This window comes from Cyprinodon variegatus, unplaced genomic scaffold (assembly GCF_000732505.1).
Source record: "Cyprinodon variegatus isolate N-32 unplaced genomic scaffold, C_variegatus-1.0 Scaffold206, whole genome shotgun sequence".
NCBI classification, from domain to species: Eukaryota; Metazoa; Chordata; class Actinopteri; order Cyprinodontiformes; family Cyprinodontidae; genus Cyprinodon; species Cyprinodon variegatus.
Genome location: NW_015150659.1, coordinates 563,946 through 584,544, shown reverse-complemented (window position 1 = coordinate 584,544; position 20,599 = coordinate 563,946). Strand labels below are relative to the sequence as shown.

The 20,599-nt window shown below is 36.2% G+C and overlaps 1 protein-coding gene across 2 annotated transcripts in view; it reads left to right on the top strand.

Annotated features, from left to right (window-relative positions):
* Nucleotides 1-20,599, top strand: part of LOC107088099 (voltage-dependent T-type calcium channel subunit alpha-1H-like) — a 152,440-nt gene that overhangs the window by 98,942 nt on the left and 32,899 nt on the right. For both annotated transcript variants that reach the window (XM_015380041.1, XM_015380042.1), the window contains exons 10-20: nucleotides 154-674; nucleotides 3,999-4,165; nucleotides 4,323-4,517; nucleotides 8,639-8,790; nucleotides 8,905-9,090; nucleotides 10,851-10,968; nucleotides 12,912-13,067; nucleotides 13,573-13,660; nucleotides 13,789-14,069; nucleotides 15,238-15,609; nucleotides 20,161-20,264. In XM_015380041.1, coding sequence (XP_015235527.1) covers nucleotides 154-674; nucleotides 3,999-4,165; nucleotides 4,323-4,517; nucleotides 8,639-8,790; nucleotides 8,905-9,090; nucleotides 10,851-10,968; nucleotides 12,912-13,067; nucleotides 13,573-13,660; nucleotides 13,789-14,069; nucleotides 15,238-15,609; nucleotides 20,161-20,264 — 2,340 coding nt within the window. The remainder of the gene's footprint in view (nucleotides 1-153; nucleotides 675-3,998; nucleotides 4,166-4,322; nucleotides 4,518-8,638; nucleotides 8,791-8,904; nucleotides 9,091-10,850; nucleotides 10,969-12,911; nucleotides 13,068-13,572; nucleotides 13,661-13,788; nucleotides 14,070-15,237; nucleotides 15,610-20,160; nucleotides 20,265-20,599) is intronic.

Here is a 20,599-nt window from a genome sequence, read left to right as displayed (position 1 = left end):
ATAGGCTTCAAAAATACTTTGTTGTTGAATTCAGTTTTATTGAATCTAATGTATTTTGTCTTTAGCATTTAACACTTTGTATTTTTCAGCAGTTAGTACTATTGAAGAATGCATGTCTGTGATCAATAATTATTTCTGTCTTTTTTTTTTAAGCAAAAGGCGTAAAAAGGTGAACCCTAATGGCGGTGGAATTGGCAGTAATGGTGGTGGGAACGGACATGGCCAAGGTTCCAGCAGGGGTTCAGGACCTGGCACAGCATTATGGCTGAGGCCAATTCATAACCTCCTGCAGCACCATCAACACCAACACTGTCGCCTCAGCAACGGTGGACAGCACACAATCAACACCACAACTGCTGAGCACACGGATCGGGAAGGCCGTGTTGAAAGAGGGGATGAGTTGGAGATGACGTCTCTTTCTGTTACAAGAGAAAGTACAAACGGCGATAATCCTCCTGATGTCTCTCAGGGAATGGGTGCCCTGCTTGGGCAACTAAACGGGGGGATGAACTATCCTACCATTCTGCCATCTTTTGTGTGCAGCTACAGTAGTAAGACGCCGCCCCCTCACTCGAAGCAGTGCGGGCGCAGTCCAGAGCAACATCCATTGAACCATCCAGCGTCTGAGCACACAGAAGCCCTGAGCAAGCTTTACCAGCTTATGGGACAGCACAGTAAGAAAATCATAACACACAATGCAGAGACTTTTTATGCCTTGCAAGGAATTTTATCACTACCTAAGTTTTTTGTCACATTATAACCATGTGATAGACCAACTGGCCAGATTTTGAATGACATTATTTTTGTCATAAATTCCTTTGCAAAGTGTCCCATATCGTAGCTATCACACCTATCCCCATTTTGTGTTTAAATATATTTTAAAAGTTTATCTGCCCTCTCCCTGAGCTTGACCAGAGGTAGAATGCATGCTTCTTCATGTGTCTTAAGCAGCACTTAGAGCTGTGACAGGAAATCCATTTGTCCAGTGTTACAGTGATCAGTTCAGAGAGTGGGATAAAGAGCTTGGATAGAGTGGGTCAACATAGTCTGGGGAGAGTGTCACAGAGTTGGGAAATTAGACAGTGCAAAGCAGTGTCAACACTGACAGGTATGCAAGGGTATCTGCAAAAAAATAAATGAATGATGGAGAAGAGCTTCAAACAAGAAGCATTTAGTATGAAATATGTGCTATCCAGTGGGACAAAGCAAGAGAAGAATGCAAAGAGAGAAATTATTAATTAATAACAAGTTAATTTGGGAGACAGCATGAAAGACAGAGAGAGAAAGATGGAGAACAGCTCTTGTGTGTTACATAATAACATTTTCAAAGGCAAAAGCAGGATGATAGATTCGTCTCTTCTGTCCTAATGGGGTGAGACTGCCAGTGACGACCCCCACTTTAGATATGCAAGCTCATTTTCACACTGCTGACACTCTAAAAATAATTAAGTGCACATAGATTGGTGCCTGGCAGAGAAGAGACGTGGCATGTGATACTTTTAAGTGGAGCATTAGTGATAAAGGCTAAAGCCAGGAAAATGAGGAGCTAAAATACACCAAAGGTTGTACTGATTTTAGCCCCTTTTTTACATAATTATAACTATTTTCAAGGATACATGAATTGTAGTGAAAGTGAGTTAACATTTTTTATTTCCCAGTTTCAAGTCTGCCTTTTATGGAGAATAGAGTTGTAAATGCACAATACTTGACTGACATGGAATTAATGAGTTTTAAATACCTCATAGGACCAATTATTTCCTTCTTGGTAGCCACTGTTTCCTTCGCACTGTAAGATGAGTTGCTTATAAAGGCCATGTGTCAATCCAAATATAATGTGTTGCTTTTAGTGAAAATTCTAATTCCCAAATGTTTGATGCAACCTCAGTTAATGAGAGACACAAAACCAAAGCTCATGTAGCACAACCATTATTTAATCAGGGATCAGTCGAGAAAATAGTTAAATTCTGAAAGTTTGCCTCCATGGTGGGATTTTTAAGCTGGGTCAAACAACGAGATGCAGATGCATAAAGAAAACATAGGGAAAAAAGGTCCATAGATTACATCTCTTTCAGCAAGTCAGATTTCTGTTGTAGCCCTGTTGTTAATAGGTGTCAGAGCTAGGTCACTCATTGGTAATAAACCTCATAGTGTAATTGCATTAAAGCATCCTAGATTTTGGTGAATGTGTCCTGCACACAAGCACAGCCTGTCCTCTGAAGTATGTTAAAAACAAAATGTTTTTTTTTTATATAAACAAATATTTCACACATTAATGTTCTAAAATTAATGAATAAGTATTATTGGATCCAAAATCTCTGAAAATATGCACAGTCTTTAAAGATATTTAATAAAAAATGGAGCAATCAATCACTTTACAACAGTTATAGTAAGAAAATACTCTGAAATGTGTACCACATTATCCTCACACATTTTATCCCTTTAGATGTCAGGCAGCATCCTAGAGAAAATTACCTGCTGTTTAAGCTGCTTTTAAATCGCTGATGTTTCCACTCGTTAAGCTCTGCTTATGGTGTGCTTTGCATTTTCTCTAGTCTTATTTTAAGTCTGCAGTCAGAAAACAGCAGGTAAGAGCAGTAAGCCAGACTGATGATGAAAGGTGAGCTTGCAGTACTAACTGTGACGGCTAGTGTCTGCAGGCTCTTGGTGGAAACCAACCAACCTTTTATTTTTGTGTGCAAAAGTTCACTTATCTCCTCTGTGTTTTTGTCTTTGCAAGGTCTGTTTTTTATATTGTTCTGATATGACTGTCATGTTTAGGTAATAGAAAATATCATTATATCTTATGATATATACAGCAAAATAATGTAATCGTGAAATTCTTGCAACCCAAATCAAATGTACCTTTTCTTTTTCTCAGACTTGTGGTAATAATAACTGATTTTCTAGCAGTGTTAGGTGTAACATCTGTGGTAACAGAGTTATTTTTTCAGTAACAAAGTAATCTAATTGATTACTTAATGCGGTAACTTTGCTTGCAATCCAAATTGGCACTGTATTGTAACTCGATCAATCGAAGCAACTTTTCATAAAGGCACTTTCTCTGTTGCAGGGAGAAAGATCTTTCAGTGCAGGGAAGGAGCAGCAAATGTGATACAGGCCTATGATTTGTTGAGGGGATGTAAAGTGGGCGGGTGTTACAGTATGTATGCAATGGGGGCTCAAACAGAGAGGAGAGATGTGAAGGGAGGGCAAATCTGCACAGCCAATGAACATTTCTAAACTGGAGGTGTTGATGTTTAATATTAAATGTTCTATATTTAATAATTGTACTCCCAGTTGTATTAAAAAAGCACATAACAAAAAAGGCATTCAAATTCATTGTGAGTTTAGATTTTGATATATAAATGCTTAGTTACTTTGCTCAATAACTCGTTATTTTTTATTTATCAGTCGTTGATCTATTAGCTTTAATCAGTAAGTCTTGGTTGTCTTCCTAAAGCAACATTTCTCCAGTGTAAAACAAGGATAACAAAAAACTATAATTATTTTAAACACCATAGGTAGCCATTTTCATATGGATATTTGTGATGTCCAAGTTAATGAGAGATTTGTACTGGGTTACCTCACTTTCTTAAAATAGACATACCATCAAATACACCATTTATGTACAGTACTAAAGTTAAGATAATCTCCTCAGACTTGAAAAAAATCACTTCGGTCCAGATATTTTTTTGTTTCTATCAGAGAAATGTAGGTAAAGGTACAATTATATCCTGACTTATGCCAGCACAGACTGCCCTAAATAAACATGCATCAACATCTAACCACTAACAGTGATAAGCTGAGGTTAGGAAAGTGAGTTTATGTTAATTTACCAACTTAGAGCACAGAACTTAACTTTAAAATGTCATTATTAGGCAAGCCAACACTTCTCAATTGCAAAATGATACATAAAACCAAAACGACAACAAAATGAAAACAGCCAGAAACATGCTTTCCGGAGATTTCTGACCTTTTCTATCACTGTCTTCCTAAAGGTCGTCAGAAACTGCTTTTTCAGCTGGCAGGCGTGGTGCCAAGCCCTCTGCTTTTGGAGTTGCTTAGCTGCCCTATGTGTGCCCGCAGTCTAGAGACCCTGGAACTGGAACTGGGAGACCTGGAAGGGGGTAAAGCAGAGGCAGATGGACTACATGACTTTCAGCAGGTCAGAAATAGTCCTAAATCTACTTGAATTATAGTTTAAAACAAAAAATGTGTTCATTTCTGGCCCATAAGCTTATATTTGTAATTATTGGTTCATGTACATTTGAAAGATCAGTAAAAACTGAAATGTGTTGATGTGGTCAAATCTCAATTCTCAGGGGTGTGATCTAAGAGGACTGCGACGTCGGTTTCGACGGTGTGAAGTTGTGGAATACAAAAACGGAGTGTTTCGGGCCTGGAAGGACTTTAGGGAAAAATTGAGGAGAATTGTTGAAAGTAAATATTTCAACCGGGGAATTATGATTGCCATCCTCGTCAATACCCTCAGCATGGGAATAGAGTACCATGAACAGGTAAGATTAACACTGAAGTTGTACGCATCATATTTTCTTTAAATTGCATTTGGATGTCTGAAAATGCTATATTACAGATTGAGTGTACAGAACACTTAACCACCTAAAAGAAACCTAAAAAGAAGAATTTTGTTAACCGAAGTGCTTTACAGAAAATAGAAAAACATTTTCCATTTCTCATACATAAAAACACATCCAGACTAAGTTAGCATCATAGGCTCCTGGCTTATGTTCCTTCTTTATTTTTCTGGCAAAGATCTGGATACTTGGGGTTCTCAGACGTGTCCTCATTTCTTTTCTCCTCTTTGCTGTCCTTGCCTCAGTCTCCTCCGATTTTCTCTCCTGGCAAAGTGTCTGCACTTGTATCTCTGTGGTGTAAACATGGGGAGAGACTGGGTGAGCCATTGCCTTTTAAGGGCAATACTACATCCAGATATACACACTGAAGTGTAATTTATGAGTTCCTTCTCACTTTGGCGCTGATAAACCCCCCATTTGTGACACCTAGCCAATTTTTCTCAGCCTAAGGGTGTATGTGTGCATGAATGTAGAAGACCTTGAACTGATGGTTCACCATGAGCGAATTATGGTTCTGTTTAGACTGAGTCAAACTTGGATTTTTTTTTTTTTTTATTACAATTTTGTCATTGGAACAAACTATTTGCAAAAGTTCTATTAACCTAATAGGTTTTAGAAAATAAATAAATCCTTAAAAAACTTGCTAATTAAAAAATACAGACAGCAGGATTTTTTTATTGTTGGTTTGTTTTGGTTTATGTCTTAACCCCTGCATTTGTTGCCCCTAGCCCTGGACTTACGGTAGTAGCAATTCAAAATTTCCCAACTTTCCATGATGGGCCCTTGGCCGGTCCCCTGCAATTCCTTTTTAAACATCAATCTTTATACTAAAATATTATTTCTGTAATGATTTGTGGACATTAAGATCTAAAGAGAAGCGTTATCTCCTGGTCAAACCCTGTAATTCAGTGAAAGGGTGTCAGATTAAAAATAATGCATGGCCAGGAGAAGGCCAATGGTTAGAAGTCTAAAGAGATTTTGCTGTGAGTCACATTCGGCTGACGTTTGACTGGGAAGGGCCGTTTTAAATGGCTGCTACTGTATAACTGTTTTTCTTTACAAGTGTTAGCAGATAGCATCTGAAAAGTCTACCTTATTTTTTTTACTTCAAAATCAGTCTCAAACACTGTACAGGATAATACAGCACTTCAATTATTTTAACCTATGCTTATAATATTACCGTACAATGTCTTTAGCAGATAAGGTGGCAATAAAGCCGCAAGACAGCTCTTCTTGAGACCCACGTTACATGAATAATATTATGAGATTTTGGTATTGTCTTGTAAACGCTCTTTAACCCATTATTGGAAACCTCACAATGCAAAATATATACAAAATTGCCATTTTAGGATCAATAAATAAGTTTTAATAGGGGATATAATCTGTTTATAGGTAGAATCGCTTTATAATGGTAGTATTGTATGACCGCATTAAAAACAAAAAAAAATAAAGGACAAAAAAATTTTAATGACATATTCAATGACTTTTAAATTTAAACATAAAATATAGTGTCTTAAGAATTGGGACTTCACATTTACTTTACAATAATTTTAAAATTTATATATTTAACATCAAAATCAACATGAGTTTCAATACTACAACTGTCTTTACTCTGTTTTAGACTGATGTACGTAGTGGTTCTGGTCCCATAAAATCCAAATACATGATGATCATCATCAGTGTTTGCAATGCAAGAGAAGCTGCATGTGTGGGTGTGAATCTCTTGTCTCGTTGGGACTTCAAAATATATCCGAAAGGCAAGGTCACGCTGAGAGTTGTATTCAACGCTCTCAACAAGGTCTCCTCTGTTGTACACTGTTAACAGTATTTTATTTAGAAACACTGTTGTATAAGGACGCAATTGTTTAATAAAAAGAAGAGACAGTACCTGAGATCACTTAATAATATTGGTAGGACTAATAAAATTGTGTTAAATTAAGCTATATGCATGAATGACCCAACAATAAAAAACTCAACAGTGTAAAAAAAAAAAAATTCTGTCTTAAACTATTCCAGCTCTTTTAAATAATATTGTGTGTGACTATTGTGTGTAGTTCTCGATGAGACAAAATCAGCAAAACTATCCAAGCATTAATAGTGTATGTCATTTTCTCTTCAGCTCTCATGGTGGTGCCTTTTTAGCCATTTTGTATTGATCTGACCCACTGTGTAAGCCATAGTATCTGTCAATACACTGTAAAGTGGACTTCTAATTCAAAATCCATTGGCAGTGGCTTTTTTAAGCAGGCTTTTGAATATTTTTATCATAAAGCAGATCACCATAAGGTAAAGGAATCAAATCGTCAATATTTAGAAAGCAACAGAGGGCTGAGTTCTACTGTTATAGAGAGAAAGTAAGACTCAGATAAGCAAATTATACAAAACATTATCAAATCATTGTGGAAAGTTAAATCATGCAAATCCCTAATCTTTCTTTTGATTCTGTTTTGTTTGTAGTGAACTCAGATTTAGGTGAAACCCTAATGGTATATATGCTCTGTAGCACAAAACTCATAATGCTGCACAGATCCATACAGCTAATATTAAAGTTTAAAGCCGGTTAAATGCATGAAATATAGTGCAGGGTAATGAAGGAACAAAATCACCCATAGGACAAGAATTAACTGAATTCATGTGATAATAGGATTTTTGTAAATGGATCCCTTCAGCTTTAATTTTAACCATTTTCCATGTGCTTTTCTGGGGCACTGGTCTGGATGCAGTATCAACAGTGGTCTGTTGATCCCCACATGAAAAGAAAAGTAATATTTTTTAATGAGTCTCCCTTGCGTGACATTAGATGAAGCTCTGAATCCTTGGCTTGGGGGCTTCACCCACTTTGCAGCAGAAAACAAAGTTAAAGAATTTATGATTGAGAAAGATTAAGTAATTTGGGGGAGTCATAATTATTCATTACATGTAAATCTTTGGAATTGCATTAGGCCTGTTTTAATGATCATTATGCTGTCCAGCTGAGAAAGAAAAGATAGAATAATATAACAGAAATTCCAGCCAAAGGTTTTCTGTTCAAAATATTTTTTCAGTGTAAAATGCTTTTAACAATTTGTTTACATTTTAAATTTATTTTCATTAAGGAAAACATTTAGATCGTATAGTATAGATATGTTTTTGAAAAATCACCAACTGAAGTAACTATATTGATTGTCTTTAAAGTTCTTAAACATTACCGGTATTCACTGTATTTTTATTAAGTTCAAAAGCAGAGTTTGAGTTTTAAGGATATTCTACAATATTTCCTGAAAGATTTTTTCCCCCCAAATATACTTTTGAGGGGTTTCTCAATACATAGTGTTGATCTTTTTAAAGTTGACCAAATTAATGCTATTCAGTTTATTTTTCTAAGTGCAATGTATTTAATCAGTCTGATCTATTTGTATTGAGGTTATACCTATACATAAAAAAAGAGGTTGTTTCTCCAATTTTTAACAGATTACATAGATTTTATTTAATCTTTTTAATCCCATGATTAGTTTGATATCACATCTTTTATCTCATGCAATTGTATTCTAATTTTTTTGTTACATGTATCTACGTTTTAACTTTACTAACGCAGAGAAATGCTACTACTGGATTCTGAAATACATGTTCATATTTTGGTGCTACCACAAGGCTTTTAGCAGTGGACAAAAAATGCTGATTTTATCATAAAATAATTTATTACAAGCTTTATAAGGAGCAGAGGGGGGTCAGTTAAATCTTTTCTGGATCAATGAAGGTTCTATGAGGCGAGGGAGGTAGATCAGCAGTGATAGATCAACGCCCTTGGTCCCATTTGATTGAGTGGGCCTGACCGTGGCTCTGAATTTGATTGATAATGCTTCATGGGTTCCATAGTTCAGGAATAAAACAGTGAAGATTTGCCTTTTTTCATTTGTTTTTGTTTTTGTGTGAATTGTTTTCTCCTCCTGACTAAACAGTGAAGATTTGCCTTTTTTCATTTGTTTTTGTTTTTGTGTGAATTGTTTTCTCCTCCTGACTCGTCTTTTTTCTTTTAATCTCACTTTGTTTTTCTCACCCTACAGCCTGAAGAACTGACGGATGTGTTGGAGATTAGTAACATTGTTTTCACCAGCATGTTTGTGCTGGAGATGGGCTTCATGCTTCTGGCTTTCGGTTTGTTTGGATACATTAGAAACCCTTACAACATCTTTGACAGCATTATTGTCATCATAAGGTAAGGTTATTCCATAATTTTTTTCAAATAACAGTAAAAAAAAATAATTCCAGCTGTAAAAATACTAGCCTGTTCAATTTAGAGATGGGATTGTTTTATGTTTATGTTTCTTAGTGTGTGGGAGATAATTGGTCAAGCGGATGGAGGTTTGTCAGTCCTGCGGACTTTTCGCCTGTTGCGAGTGCTGAAGCTCGTACGCTTTCTACCTGCCCTGAGGAGGCAGCTGGTGGTGTTGATGAAGACCATGGACAATGTGGCCACCTTCTGCATGCTGCTGATGCTTTTCATCTTCACTTTCAGGTGCAAAAATGAAAAATCCGCTGCACCTCCTACTTGCTTGTCTATAAAATGTCATTGCTTTCATCCTGTAAACATATTGAGACTTAGAGAATTGTGTTCTTACCCGTGGTAATGAAAAAAAAGGACATTTTTAAACAAAATGTACTGGACACATTTAAAACAAGAGTTTCCTGCAAGATATTGGAATTTTCTTAGTTAACAAAGAATTTGATCCTAGTGTCACAAATATTTCATATAACACCACATTAGATCTTAGTCTCTCCCTCAAATACACATAAACGAAACCTTTAACCATCTATGGATTTTCTAGTTCACTGGTTCTCAAACTTAATATAGCATGTACCAAAAAAGTGAATATCATTCAATCAAGTAAGAAAACACAAAAAGTAAATCTCTTTAAAACTCTTTAAATAACACTTCATAATGTATATTTGTTAAATACCCATCAGTCAAGACAAGTTCCTGATTTCCTCATGGAGCAAGTAACCAGGAATTTAAGACAGATAAAATCCCAATAAATAAAGGAAATTACACAAAATAAACTAAGAAAATAAATATAAGAGAATGATCCACAATATGACAAAACACTTCCAACAAAACAAAACGTTCTAGAGACATGATGGTAGTTTTAGAAAATAATAAATATTCATAGCTCTCAATAGGTCAGCTGGTCTGTAGATTTTCTAGTTAGAAAATGCAAACAGCCATCCAATTTGGAACTAGTACTTTATTAAGCTTTGTTAGAGCAATTTTCAAAATCAAAGTTTTGGAGTTTAAATAAATAAGACTTAGTAGCAGCAGCTTTCAAATTTTTTTTTCTTTTATGTCATTTTACTCCTTTAAAATTTATATTTTTAAAATGTAGCTTACAGTTTATTAAGCAAACAGTTGTCTTTCCACCACTAAAGTTAAAAAAGCACCATTAGTAGCACTTATACCACAAATTAAGAACCATCGCTCTAGATTGTCCAAAATCTTTTCAGGATGGTGAGTTCAAATTTAGTGTGTTTTCCTTATTTCACATTTTTTGTGGTGAAGCAGAAAGGGTTTTAGGCCAGGCATACAGTATGTCCATAACAGCCATTTTGGATTAATAAAGTAATTGCTCATTGTAAACCCAAACAACACTCTCAAACACTGTTTACTCAAAACATAATTATAACTAAGTACATTAGAAAATTTTAATTGATCCTTACATTGAACTGTAAACAACTCCAAAGATTTAAACAAAAAACAACAGATATGCTTTCCTGCAGTTTTCTAACAGTGACAGGTTTGTAATATTGTATGTCCTAACTGCCCTCATCATCCTGCTTAATCTTTGCAGTGACAAATTGAGTATGGTCCAAATTCCACTTCATGACCAGTGGCTAACAGAAATAGGTCTCTGTGTCACATTTAAAATTCAAGGAATAAAAAAAAAGCATAGATTACTTTTTAGAAGGTTCTAGATAATTCTACCCACCTAAAAAGGTCATTGATACATACATATTTTTAAAAAGGATTTTAGGTGGACTATCAATTCTTTCACCAGTGAATTTGTTAAAAAGTTTAGAATATTATTAGTGTGTATTTATATATGTACTTATGTGTGTAATATTTTACTGTGAAAATACTTTGCAGCAATGACATTTTATGTAATCGCAGTTCTTTATTACTTTCTATAATTTTGCAAAAAAAGATTTAACTAGGGGTGCCGTCTGGCTGTTGTCTGTTCCTTTGCATTCAATAATTCATCAATGTATTTCTGGTTTCTGCAGCATTCTTGGCATGCATCTTTTTGGATGTAAATTTAGTCTAAGAATGGAGAACGGGGACACCATTCCTGATCGCAAAAACTTTGACTCTCTACTCTGGGCCATCGTCACTGTATTTCAGGTGAGTCCAACTTCTTATGTTTCAGTTTACTTCTTCATAAGCTTTTAAAGATAAAATTTGTAACATAGCACCTTCCATGAAATTTTGGCTTCAATATCGGTTGAAATCCACACCTACTATTCAGGATAACTATCATACTGATTTGCTACAAAACACTAGCTTAACAACTGTCTACCACTGTACATTTTATTTTGGATGAAGCTCATAGGTGTGTAAGCTTCCCTTTTTTTCTCTGTATGTGGGCATACACTGTATGAGTTTTTGCCTTTTTCAGGCCGATTCTCCAATTGTGCGAGAATTTTTTTTTGATCGGGCCGGGTTTCAGCCTTGTCATGCGTCCTGCGAAGTTAAGTATACAGCTGGTAACGAGGGGAGATTAGCCTCTCATGACCACCTCCCGATCAGGAATTGTAAGGTCAGGAGAAAATCAAACATGTTTGAAATTCAGTTGGCCCTCGTGAGGTGTTCGTGAAAAAATTCCAAGCCGATTTACCTGAACCTTGCACCCTGCACATGTGCAAACAAGGGAATTCTTCCTCTTCCAGATTGATGAGTCCATATCTTGGCACTGTGTCCAACGTGTGGTTTTTGGACGTACAGTGTAAGCAGTTACTGTAGATAGCATCAGAGCATCGGGCCGTACAGTTTAAGAACAGACATTGTGAGCTGGGAACTTTTAAAACCTGCGGTTTCGTCATACAGTTTGAGCTGTACCTAAGTACAACTAATGAAAATATTGTAAAGTGAATGTCCACCTTGTAACAAAGCAAAATTCTTAAATTTTGGTTTCCTCACAACACATGACCATTTGTAAAGATATTTCACCCTGAGTGTTCCTAGTAAATCTTTTTTATCCAGCATCTAGTGACAGTTTTTTCTTCCCGAAGATGGAACAGGAGTCGATTTATTCTGGATTAGGACATTTTTTAATTGCTTTAGCCAATATCTTTAGAAAATCTTTTTTCTTTTTCTTTTTTGTCATGAAATGAAATACGGTACCTATATCTAGACTTTCCCAGGATAAAAAACAAACAAAAAATCCCCTTCAAGTCATTGTATTTCCACCTTATTTACCTCTTGGTTTTACGTTGTTCATACCAAATCAAACCATGTCATTACACTTCTAAAGTGTCCTCATGTGTATGTTTATGTCACCCAAAGCCTACTCCTAAGTGCAAAAAGTGTATCTAATTGTATATAGCATCTTTGCCTCACCATGATTTCTATTTTTTGCTCCACCTCCCCATGGAGATATTGTTCAATTGCTCCACAGTTATTTTTTTTTTCCACACGGGATGCGTCAGCAGAAGAGTTGAACACACAATGCAGCGGACTTTCTTTGGTGCTGAGGAAGCATTTTATCTAGAGCCAACCGTCGTGTGAAAAAGTTCCACTCATTTCACACTTTGTATGCTTTTACTATAGTTATAAAGGAATGCAAGCAGAACAAACAGATCTGTGCAGAATTGCGTATCGTATTTCACAGAAACAGCACAGAGGGACTGCCTTTTGCCCAGAGTGGGAAATGAGTAGGCAGAGCCAGCCTACATGAATGCGTACCCTTGGACTCTTCCAACAGGCATATTTATCCAACTGCAGGCAGAGAAACACTGTTTGTTTTTGGGTTTTTTTTTTTTTTTTTTTTTTTACTTCCAGCTGCTTTCACATGTTGAAATAGATTTTTTTTAAATAAAATGTTGTGATAATTTAAATTGCTCATCACTGGGCTTTATAAATCATATAATTGATTTCTGGGCTGTATAATAAAATTAGATCATGCTGCTTTTCTTTCATCTCACTACTCCTTGCCTTTTAATTAAACATCTTCTAAACCTCCTTTTTCTTCTGTCCTTTCTTATTTCTACTTTCACCCATCTCTTCCTCTTTACTTTCTCTCCTTCTTCATGCCTCGATCTCTGTCTGTGTTTTTATCCACCATCCAGATCCTTACCCAGGAGGACTGGAACGTGGTGCTGTATAATGGCATGGCTTCTACCTCTCCATGGGCAGCTCTCTACTTCGTAGCTCTCATGACGTTTGGCAATTATGTGCTCTTCAATTTATTGGTTGCCATTTTGGTTGAAGGCTTCCAGGCTGAGGTGAGAACAACTGTGTTGCTTTTCGGAGTTTGGTGACAGTTGGAACTATTTCATTTTACATCACTTCATCACTTACATCACTTGTACTCAGGTACAATGCCTGTTCATAGAGTAGTAGGACAAATGCACTAACTTTACACACATTTACTAAACATGCATTGAAGAAATATGCAAGTGTGGAATAGTTTGGAGGGAAAGCCTAAGAAAATAAAAGTTCCCTATAAGCATTCTATATTTAGAAAATCTTCCCTTTTTCGGAATATCAACAAATGTCTAAATGTAAAAATATTTTTTTGATCGTTAAGGTACATTTATTGTAAGCATTTTTATGAGATAACTGAGTCCTAGAGGTGACTGGATGATTTTTGATTAAATTGAATAAGAGATGAAAAATAAACATCTCTTCTTCTGTGTCAAAAGGCTCTTTGGTTTTCTACTGTCAGGAGAAAATGTAAATAAAAAAAACATTTGCTTGCTTGTATGTACAAACATATGTGTCTTTTAGGGTGATGCCAATCGATCAGAGTCAGATGACGAAAAGAAATCTGACAACTTTGATGAAGATGAAAAAGTTGAACAGCTCAGAGATACAGGTAGATAAGACACCCAATTTATGATGCAATTTTTTGCATTGTTTTTCCTTGCTCATTTGAAAATTAATCATATATCTATTGTGAAATAAGTTAGCTTTTTTTCTTTTCTTTTTATCTACTCTCCAAAGAGCTCAAAATGTACTCTCTGATGCTGACAGCCAACGGTCATGTTGACCCTCGTGGCATTATGGCTCCTCCCATAATAATGCACACAGCAGCCACTCCCATGCCAACACCTAAGGGCTCCCTAGGTCCTGAGTCTGTCTTAGGAGAGGAACTGATGTACAGAGAAGGAGTAAATCAACATGGAGAAGCTGGACTGGGCGTGTCTGAAATAGGGAGTCATGCGGAGTCTCGGCGTGGAAGCTCAACATCAATGGACCCATCAACCTATGACCAGCGCTCTCCTGTAAGTTATTTCAACCTATTATAGTGCAAAATTCAAACAGAATCTTCAGTTTCATCTGATTTGATCTGCAAACCCCATTTATTTAAAGATATTCCATCAATAACTGCTATGAGTGGCTGGATATTTTCTGGCCCAAAATGTCCCTGATGGGTAGCGTGGAGAAAGTGAAAGGCATGAACCATGAATGAGTGAAAATTAACCAGGTCACCTACGTCAGCAAACTGGTCTCCAAAGCGTAGAATAGCCACTGAATCCCCATCGTTAAGTTTTTTATGCTGTTTTCAGTGCACACATGCTAGTTTTAAACTTTAGGAAAGAAGTCTTATGTAACTCTCAAATAACCTTGCTTTCTCATTCACTGTTTTTAAATTATAAATATTTCAAGGCACTCATAGTTATTTTTTTGTGCAGGCTGTATCTGTTTAGTGCAGTTTTGCAGTTAAACCAATTTTATGTTTTAAATTTTTTTTAAATGATTTGCTTTTTCATCTCCTTTTATTGTAAAAACTGTGCATGCATCATGGTGCTCATCTGGGCTTTTCACAAAGGTAGGGTAAATTGGAGGTCAACCTTTGCAATAAAAGATAAAATAAAGCCACTATATCTTCATTCAGTGAACTTTTAACTGTGACTTTTAACAGAATGCTGCTTTTTTTCTAAAACATTTGAAAATGTATAGTTATTATGGCAAACTTTTTCTAGTAACATGTGACATTGAACCTGATTTCTTTTTTAATTTCTTACTGGTTTTGCTATTTGTACCTTTAGTAACTGTTTTTTTTTTAAGAACAATGCCATTGCTATTAAATATCTCTTTTGAAAATGTGTTCTGGCAAAGGTAAAGCACGTCAGTAAAAACAACTGGTGATCAGAGCGCTAAATTCACCAACAACTACATGTATCTAGCAGTAATAGCACTTGTTTAATTATTACTCAAACAGTCCTTAATCCCACGTGTCAGAAGATGGATAATGGATGGATAATCCGTGAGCTAACAAAAAACAATGGGAAAAATAGAGACATGAACAAATGTCTAAAGTTGCCTGTAAAGTTTTATGGACTGCATGGAAATTTGGATTCTGTTTTTTGACATTCTATTTTAGAAAAGACTGGGAAACAGCAGCTAATGCATACATAATCTGAATCTTATACTGCCTTCCCTCTGCAGAATCTCTCAAGCCCTGGACGGCGCTCACCTCTTCCTCTCCGTGGTTCCATCAGCTCATGGGGAAGTCGCCGCTCCAGCTGGAACAGTCTGGGGAGAGCACCAAGCCTGAAGAGGCGAGACACCAGTGGAGAGAGGGAAAGTTTATTGTCCGGAGAAGGTGGAGAAGAGGAAGAGTGCCAAGATCAACAGGAGGAAGGTGTGGTAAAGAACAGATTGAGGCTGGAGACCCTGGAGCCGCTGCAAGCATCTTCTCTTTGCCCTGCCATAATGGCAGAGTATGGCGACTGCAATGGGAGAACTGTGACATATGATCCGAACGGAAACTCAGACCCTAAAGATGACTATACGTCCGAGGATGACTTGGATGATGATGTAAGTTATCAAGCCTACCAGCTTACAAAATAACATTTAGGAGCTAAGCAGTAACGTTTGTGCAGTTTTCAAAGGTCTCCATTATACCAGCCTTATGTTTGCTTGATTGCAATTAAATACCAATTCCAAACTTATTTGTTTTTAACCAAAAGGAGGGTTGATATTGTCTTTCAAACTGGAAAACAGCAGTAATCAGACCTATGAACTGAAATAATGGCATTATAAGCAGACTTAACAGTATAAACAAATAATACCATCTGCCAAGCATGGTGGTGGAGAAATAATAACTTCTTGTCAACCGTCTTTGAGTTCATCAGATTGCCCCTCCATGTACAAAAGAAGTGAATATGAATCCTCTGGTGTGAGAGTGAAAACTTGTTTATAGTTTGGTCATTTTTACATAATCGCACAATGACTCAAAGCATGTTGTGCGTTGATAAATATACAACAAGGTGGAAAAATCCATTGGTAAAGCAATAGTTATTTGTGTTTAAACTGGCTTTATAAAAGAAGGCACTGCAGAGTACATACAGTAACAAACCTCTGGAAGAAAGGGTGAGGTAACATTTCATTTTTTTAGGTATAGAAGCAAAATATGGTGAGTTGAAGAAAACACCATGAGCAAACTTATTACGATGATAAACATAGTAATAGTAGCATTATATTTTAGGAATGCTTTTCTTAAGCTCAGATGGAAAACCTGGTCAGAGTTTTGGGAAGATGGAAGGAGTTATTTAAAAGGAAGTCCTGGAACACAGCAATTAGAGGTTGCAAAAAGCATGAGTCTAGGTTAAAGGTTTCTATTCTAACAGGAATAGTGACAACAAACACATAGTCAGGGCTTTGATTTTTCATCAAACATAATCACTTTTTAAAAAGTCTAGTAAATGTTCAATCTTTTCATTGTTATTTCCAGTTTGTCATTTAAAAATATTCAAAATACATTAAGGTTTGTTGTTGTAATAATATGGAAAAAAGATCTGAACATTTTAAGTCTCTTTCAAAGCCACTATACAACATATAGAACTTCACAAGAACTGGTGTATTGGGCTGAATTTGTGACCCCAAAAAACATCTAAAGAATCCCTGTAGCAAAAAGGAGCTAATTGACATTTGCACACTCTAGAAGATTTTTAATCATAGTTAATTACCCTTTTACATAAATCCATCAATCCATCATCTCCGGCTTAGTCCTTGTCAGGGTCGCAGTGGGCCGGTGTCTCTGGCAGTCTATGGGTGAAAGGTGGGGTACACCCTGGACAGGTCCCGAGCCTGTCGCAGGACAACACAGACACACAAAAACACACAACCATGCAAACACACTCACACCTAAGGGCAATTTAAAGAAGCCAAGTTTTTGAACTTTTGGAGGAAGCTGCAGTACCCGGAGAGAGCCCACAAATGCACAGGGAGAACATGCAAACTCCATGCAGAAATACCCCAGGTCTATAATTGAACCCAGTGCTACCCACTGTACCACTGTGCAGCCAACCTTTACCATGAAAATGCATTTAAATCATTTTCTAATTAGTGCTGTATCAGTAATTCATACACTGCGTTTTTTTTTTATTATCATAGGATGTAATTTTTATCTGTAGAGGATCAGATTAACTTTGTTCTTGACCACATTCACACCTTTTCAGGGTTTTTTTTCTGGCAGCTGTTTTATTGATCTCTTTGAATTGCTTTGCACTTTACGTGTGTTTGTGTGTTCATAATGTAATTGCTGTAGGGAGGCTTATTGTCATGTTTTAATTGATTGATTTGGGAGATAATTGTTTCGTCACGGGTCGAAAGCAGTTAAACTCATTCATTGTTGTGTGCATGAATTCGTGCGTGTTGAAAATGTTTAGCTCTGTTTACTCCCATGTTGGTTTTATTTGACCCGTGCTCTGACATTGCTCAGGATTTTATTGCCTCCAAATTGAGTTCATAATACCATGAAATCCACACTGAATGCAGCTTATCACCGCCAGTATATGATGTATGGGTCTGGATGTATGGAGACTGTGTTATTCTGTGCATAAGGTTTGCTAAAATCCATGTGAGCAGGATGCGCTTTAAAAGACTTCACATCTCAGTTCCAAGAATATCCAAGTAGCAGGTCTTGCTTATCTACACACTCAGACTTTAGCACACAAACACAGCTACCTCCTTAAACAGAGAACACACTTAGATATACAATACACATGCTCACATAAGGGCCTGTGTGGCCACAAAGCATAGTCTGCTTGCCTCTGGGCGATTTTTTATTTAAAATCAGAAAGTACAAAAGCTGTGGACCAAAGCTTTCTTGTTTATTTTAATGCAAGCTTTAATGAGTCTGATTCTGAGTTTTTGAACTTCCTGAGTAGAAACTCCTCCTGTTATGGTCCAATTATCTACACCTTATAATGAAAAGGAACATGTTTATTATGCACCATAGATGTAAATATGGACTAACTACCTTCAGCAGAACTTTAAAACAAAATAATTTTATGATTACTTTTATGCTGCAATCTTTGTTAGGGCATCTCCACTCTACTCATTATATCACATGTCCCTTAATTTTCAAACACATTGAAAAACGTCTTTATTCACAGCATTTTTAAATAATTGTGTGTATAGTTAATTTATTACTTGCCGCCATAAGAAATGTTATCATACATCTACTTTTAACAAGGTTTTTTTTGTTTTTTGTATTATATATTTTATATATGTCTAATACCTTTTTGTAGGACTGATTCTGCCCCCAAATACACAGTTTAAAAACTAGGGTAGTTCCTGCTAAACTGACTACATGGATGAATTCTGTAAGTTTACTGTCTTACTAAAAGAAATCTTTAAACATTTGTTTGACAAATTAAAGGTACTGTTGCCACTGGTAGAGCAAAGTGCTGCAGTATATCATGCTGTAGAAACCACTTTCTTTAATCGAGAAGAAGTGTTCTCAGAACATTGCAAAAGGAGAAAAAAGAAACATACTTGATTATTGACAGAATTTATTCAAATTAAGTTAAGCTAAACTATTACTAACGAACATTCAATACAGATAATAATTTTTCCAGCAGCATCTGACGACAGTCATTCTTTAGGAGTACAAACAGTAGCGTGGGCCGAGCAAAAGACTTTCACACTATTAATCCTCAAGTGACACCATGCAAGGCTGGTTCCTCCATGTATCAATATGTACAACAGAAAACAGAACATTAGAACCTGCCTCTAACTGGTTTTATCAAAATCTCTAAAAGCTGCAGCAGTTGCACATAACCCGACCACAAAGTTTTCAAATAAGGCAGAAACAGAAATTCAGCAGGTTGTCTTACATCTAACATAGATCATATCTCTGCACACACATCCAAGCTGACATCACTAATATTGGTCTCTACCCTCACTTCTTTGCCCCCAAGGTGCAGGGGGATAAAGATAGATATTTCTACCCCCCTGCTCCTTAATAAGGCTCGGTCATTTGAAAAGTACTGGGTCTCTGGTGGAACCACAGCCCCGGGAAAGTAACAGCACAGAAGAATAAAATAACCCAGGTACAGTACTGTAAACATGTATCAAATTGCTACCTGGGCTTTAAAAAGCCTGGGCTTCTAGTAGTAATGGAAAAGAGGCTTCTGAAGTGAACTGTGTAAATGTCTCATTTGAGAAAGGCATGCATTCACCTTAATTTACATTACAGGTACAGTTTCATACAATATGATTATGTATATGAAATGTGTTTGAGGTTTTAGAACCTCAAAACAACTTTGCTTAACAAGACAATTTTGTATATAATCAGTTTTTTCGATGATTTAATGTAACTTAAAGGTATATATAAAGATCTCACAAATTATAAAAAAGACCCACACATTTGACATCTAAAAAAAATCTCCACCACTCCTGAGAGGGAACGCCTATTAAACATGTGCAGAGCATTCACAACCCCATCTCTCCTCGTGCATGTTCTGTTTAAAAGTTGCTGTTTGCATTGCTCATACAAGCTTACTTTCCAAAAGAAGATTTGCAATTTATCCACTATGTCAGATTCACCACCGGTAAATGAAAATGGGGACGAGCACGTAGGACGGCCTTACATAAACATATCACCAGGATGATTCACAGTTAGGATGACCACTTATTTTGATGATCCACCCGGAAAAAGAACATCCTCCAGTATACCTTTAAGGGAGAATTTCTAAAACATGACTAGATATAACGTTCTAGCTACATAAAACAAAGTGCCTATTTTTAATTCAAATTGCATTGAGAAAAAAAATTAAGCAGTCACCCAATACACTCAAATGTAAATGAATCAAACCTTTGTTTGAGCTCTGTTCAAGCTGCTTAAGGGATTTGTTTGATAAGCAGTTTGTTTACATGTTATCTGAATTTGGTAGATTTTCACCGATGGTAATAAACCATATAAAAGTGGCTGTAGCAAAGATTTAATGACATTAAATCATGATCTTAACAGCATTTTAATAGGGATTGTGATCAAGGTTTATAGAATGCAATAGTGAATAACAGAGAATATGCTTGTTGCTGCTGACACTTACATAGATGTTCATCCTCTCATTGCTCTAGAGTCCTTTCTGCTACTGGATCAGGAGGGAGCTCCATAACATGAAACCCCGGTGGTGTAAGGAACACGAAAACTGGACACTATATTTGTTCTCACCAGAGAGCCCGTAAGACCTACAACCTCACACAACTACACAATCTAAGCTATTTACAGGTGTTAAAGATTAAACTAAACTGCTAAATTATTTGAGTTATTTGCAAGTGTGATATTCTGATGAAAAGCTGACTGCATCATAGAAATAAAAAAAATAGTAAGTCAATTCAGTGGGTCTTTGTTGAAACACTATGGTTAACCATAAATGTAAAATAGATAGATAGATAGATAGATAGGTAGATAGATAGATAGATAGATAGATAGATAGATAGATAGATAGATAGATAGATAGATAGATAGATAGATAGATAGATAGATAGATAGATAGATGTCATTTATTAAAAGGAA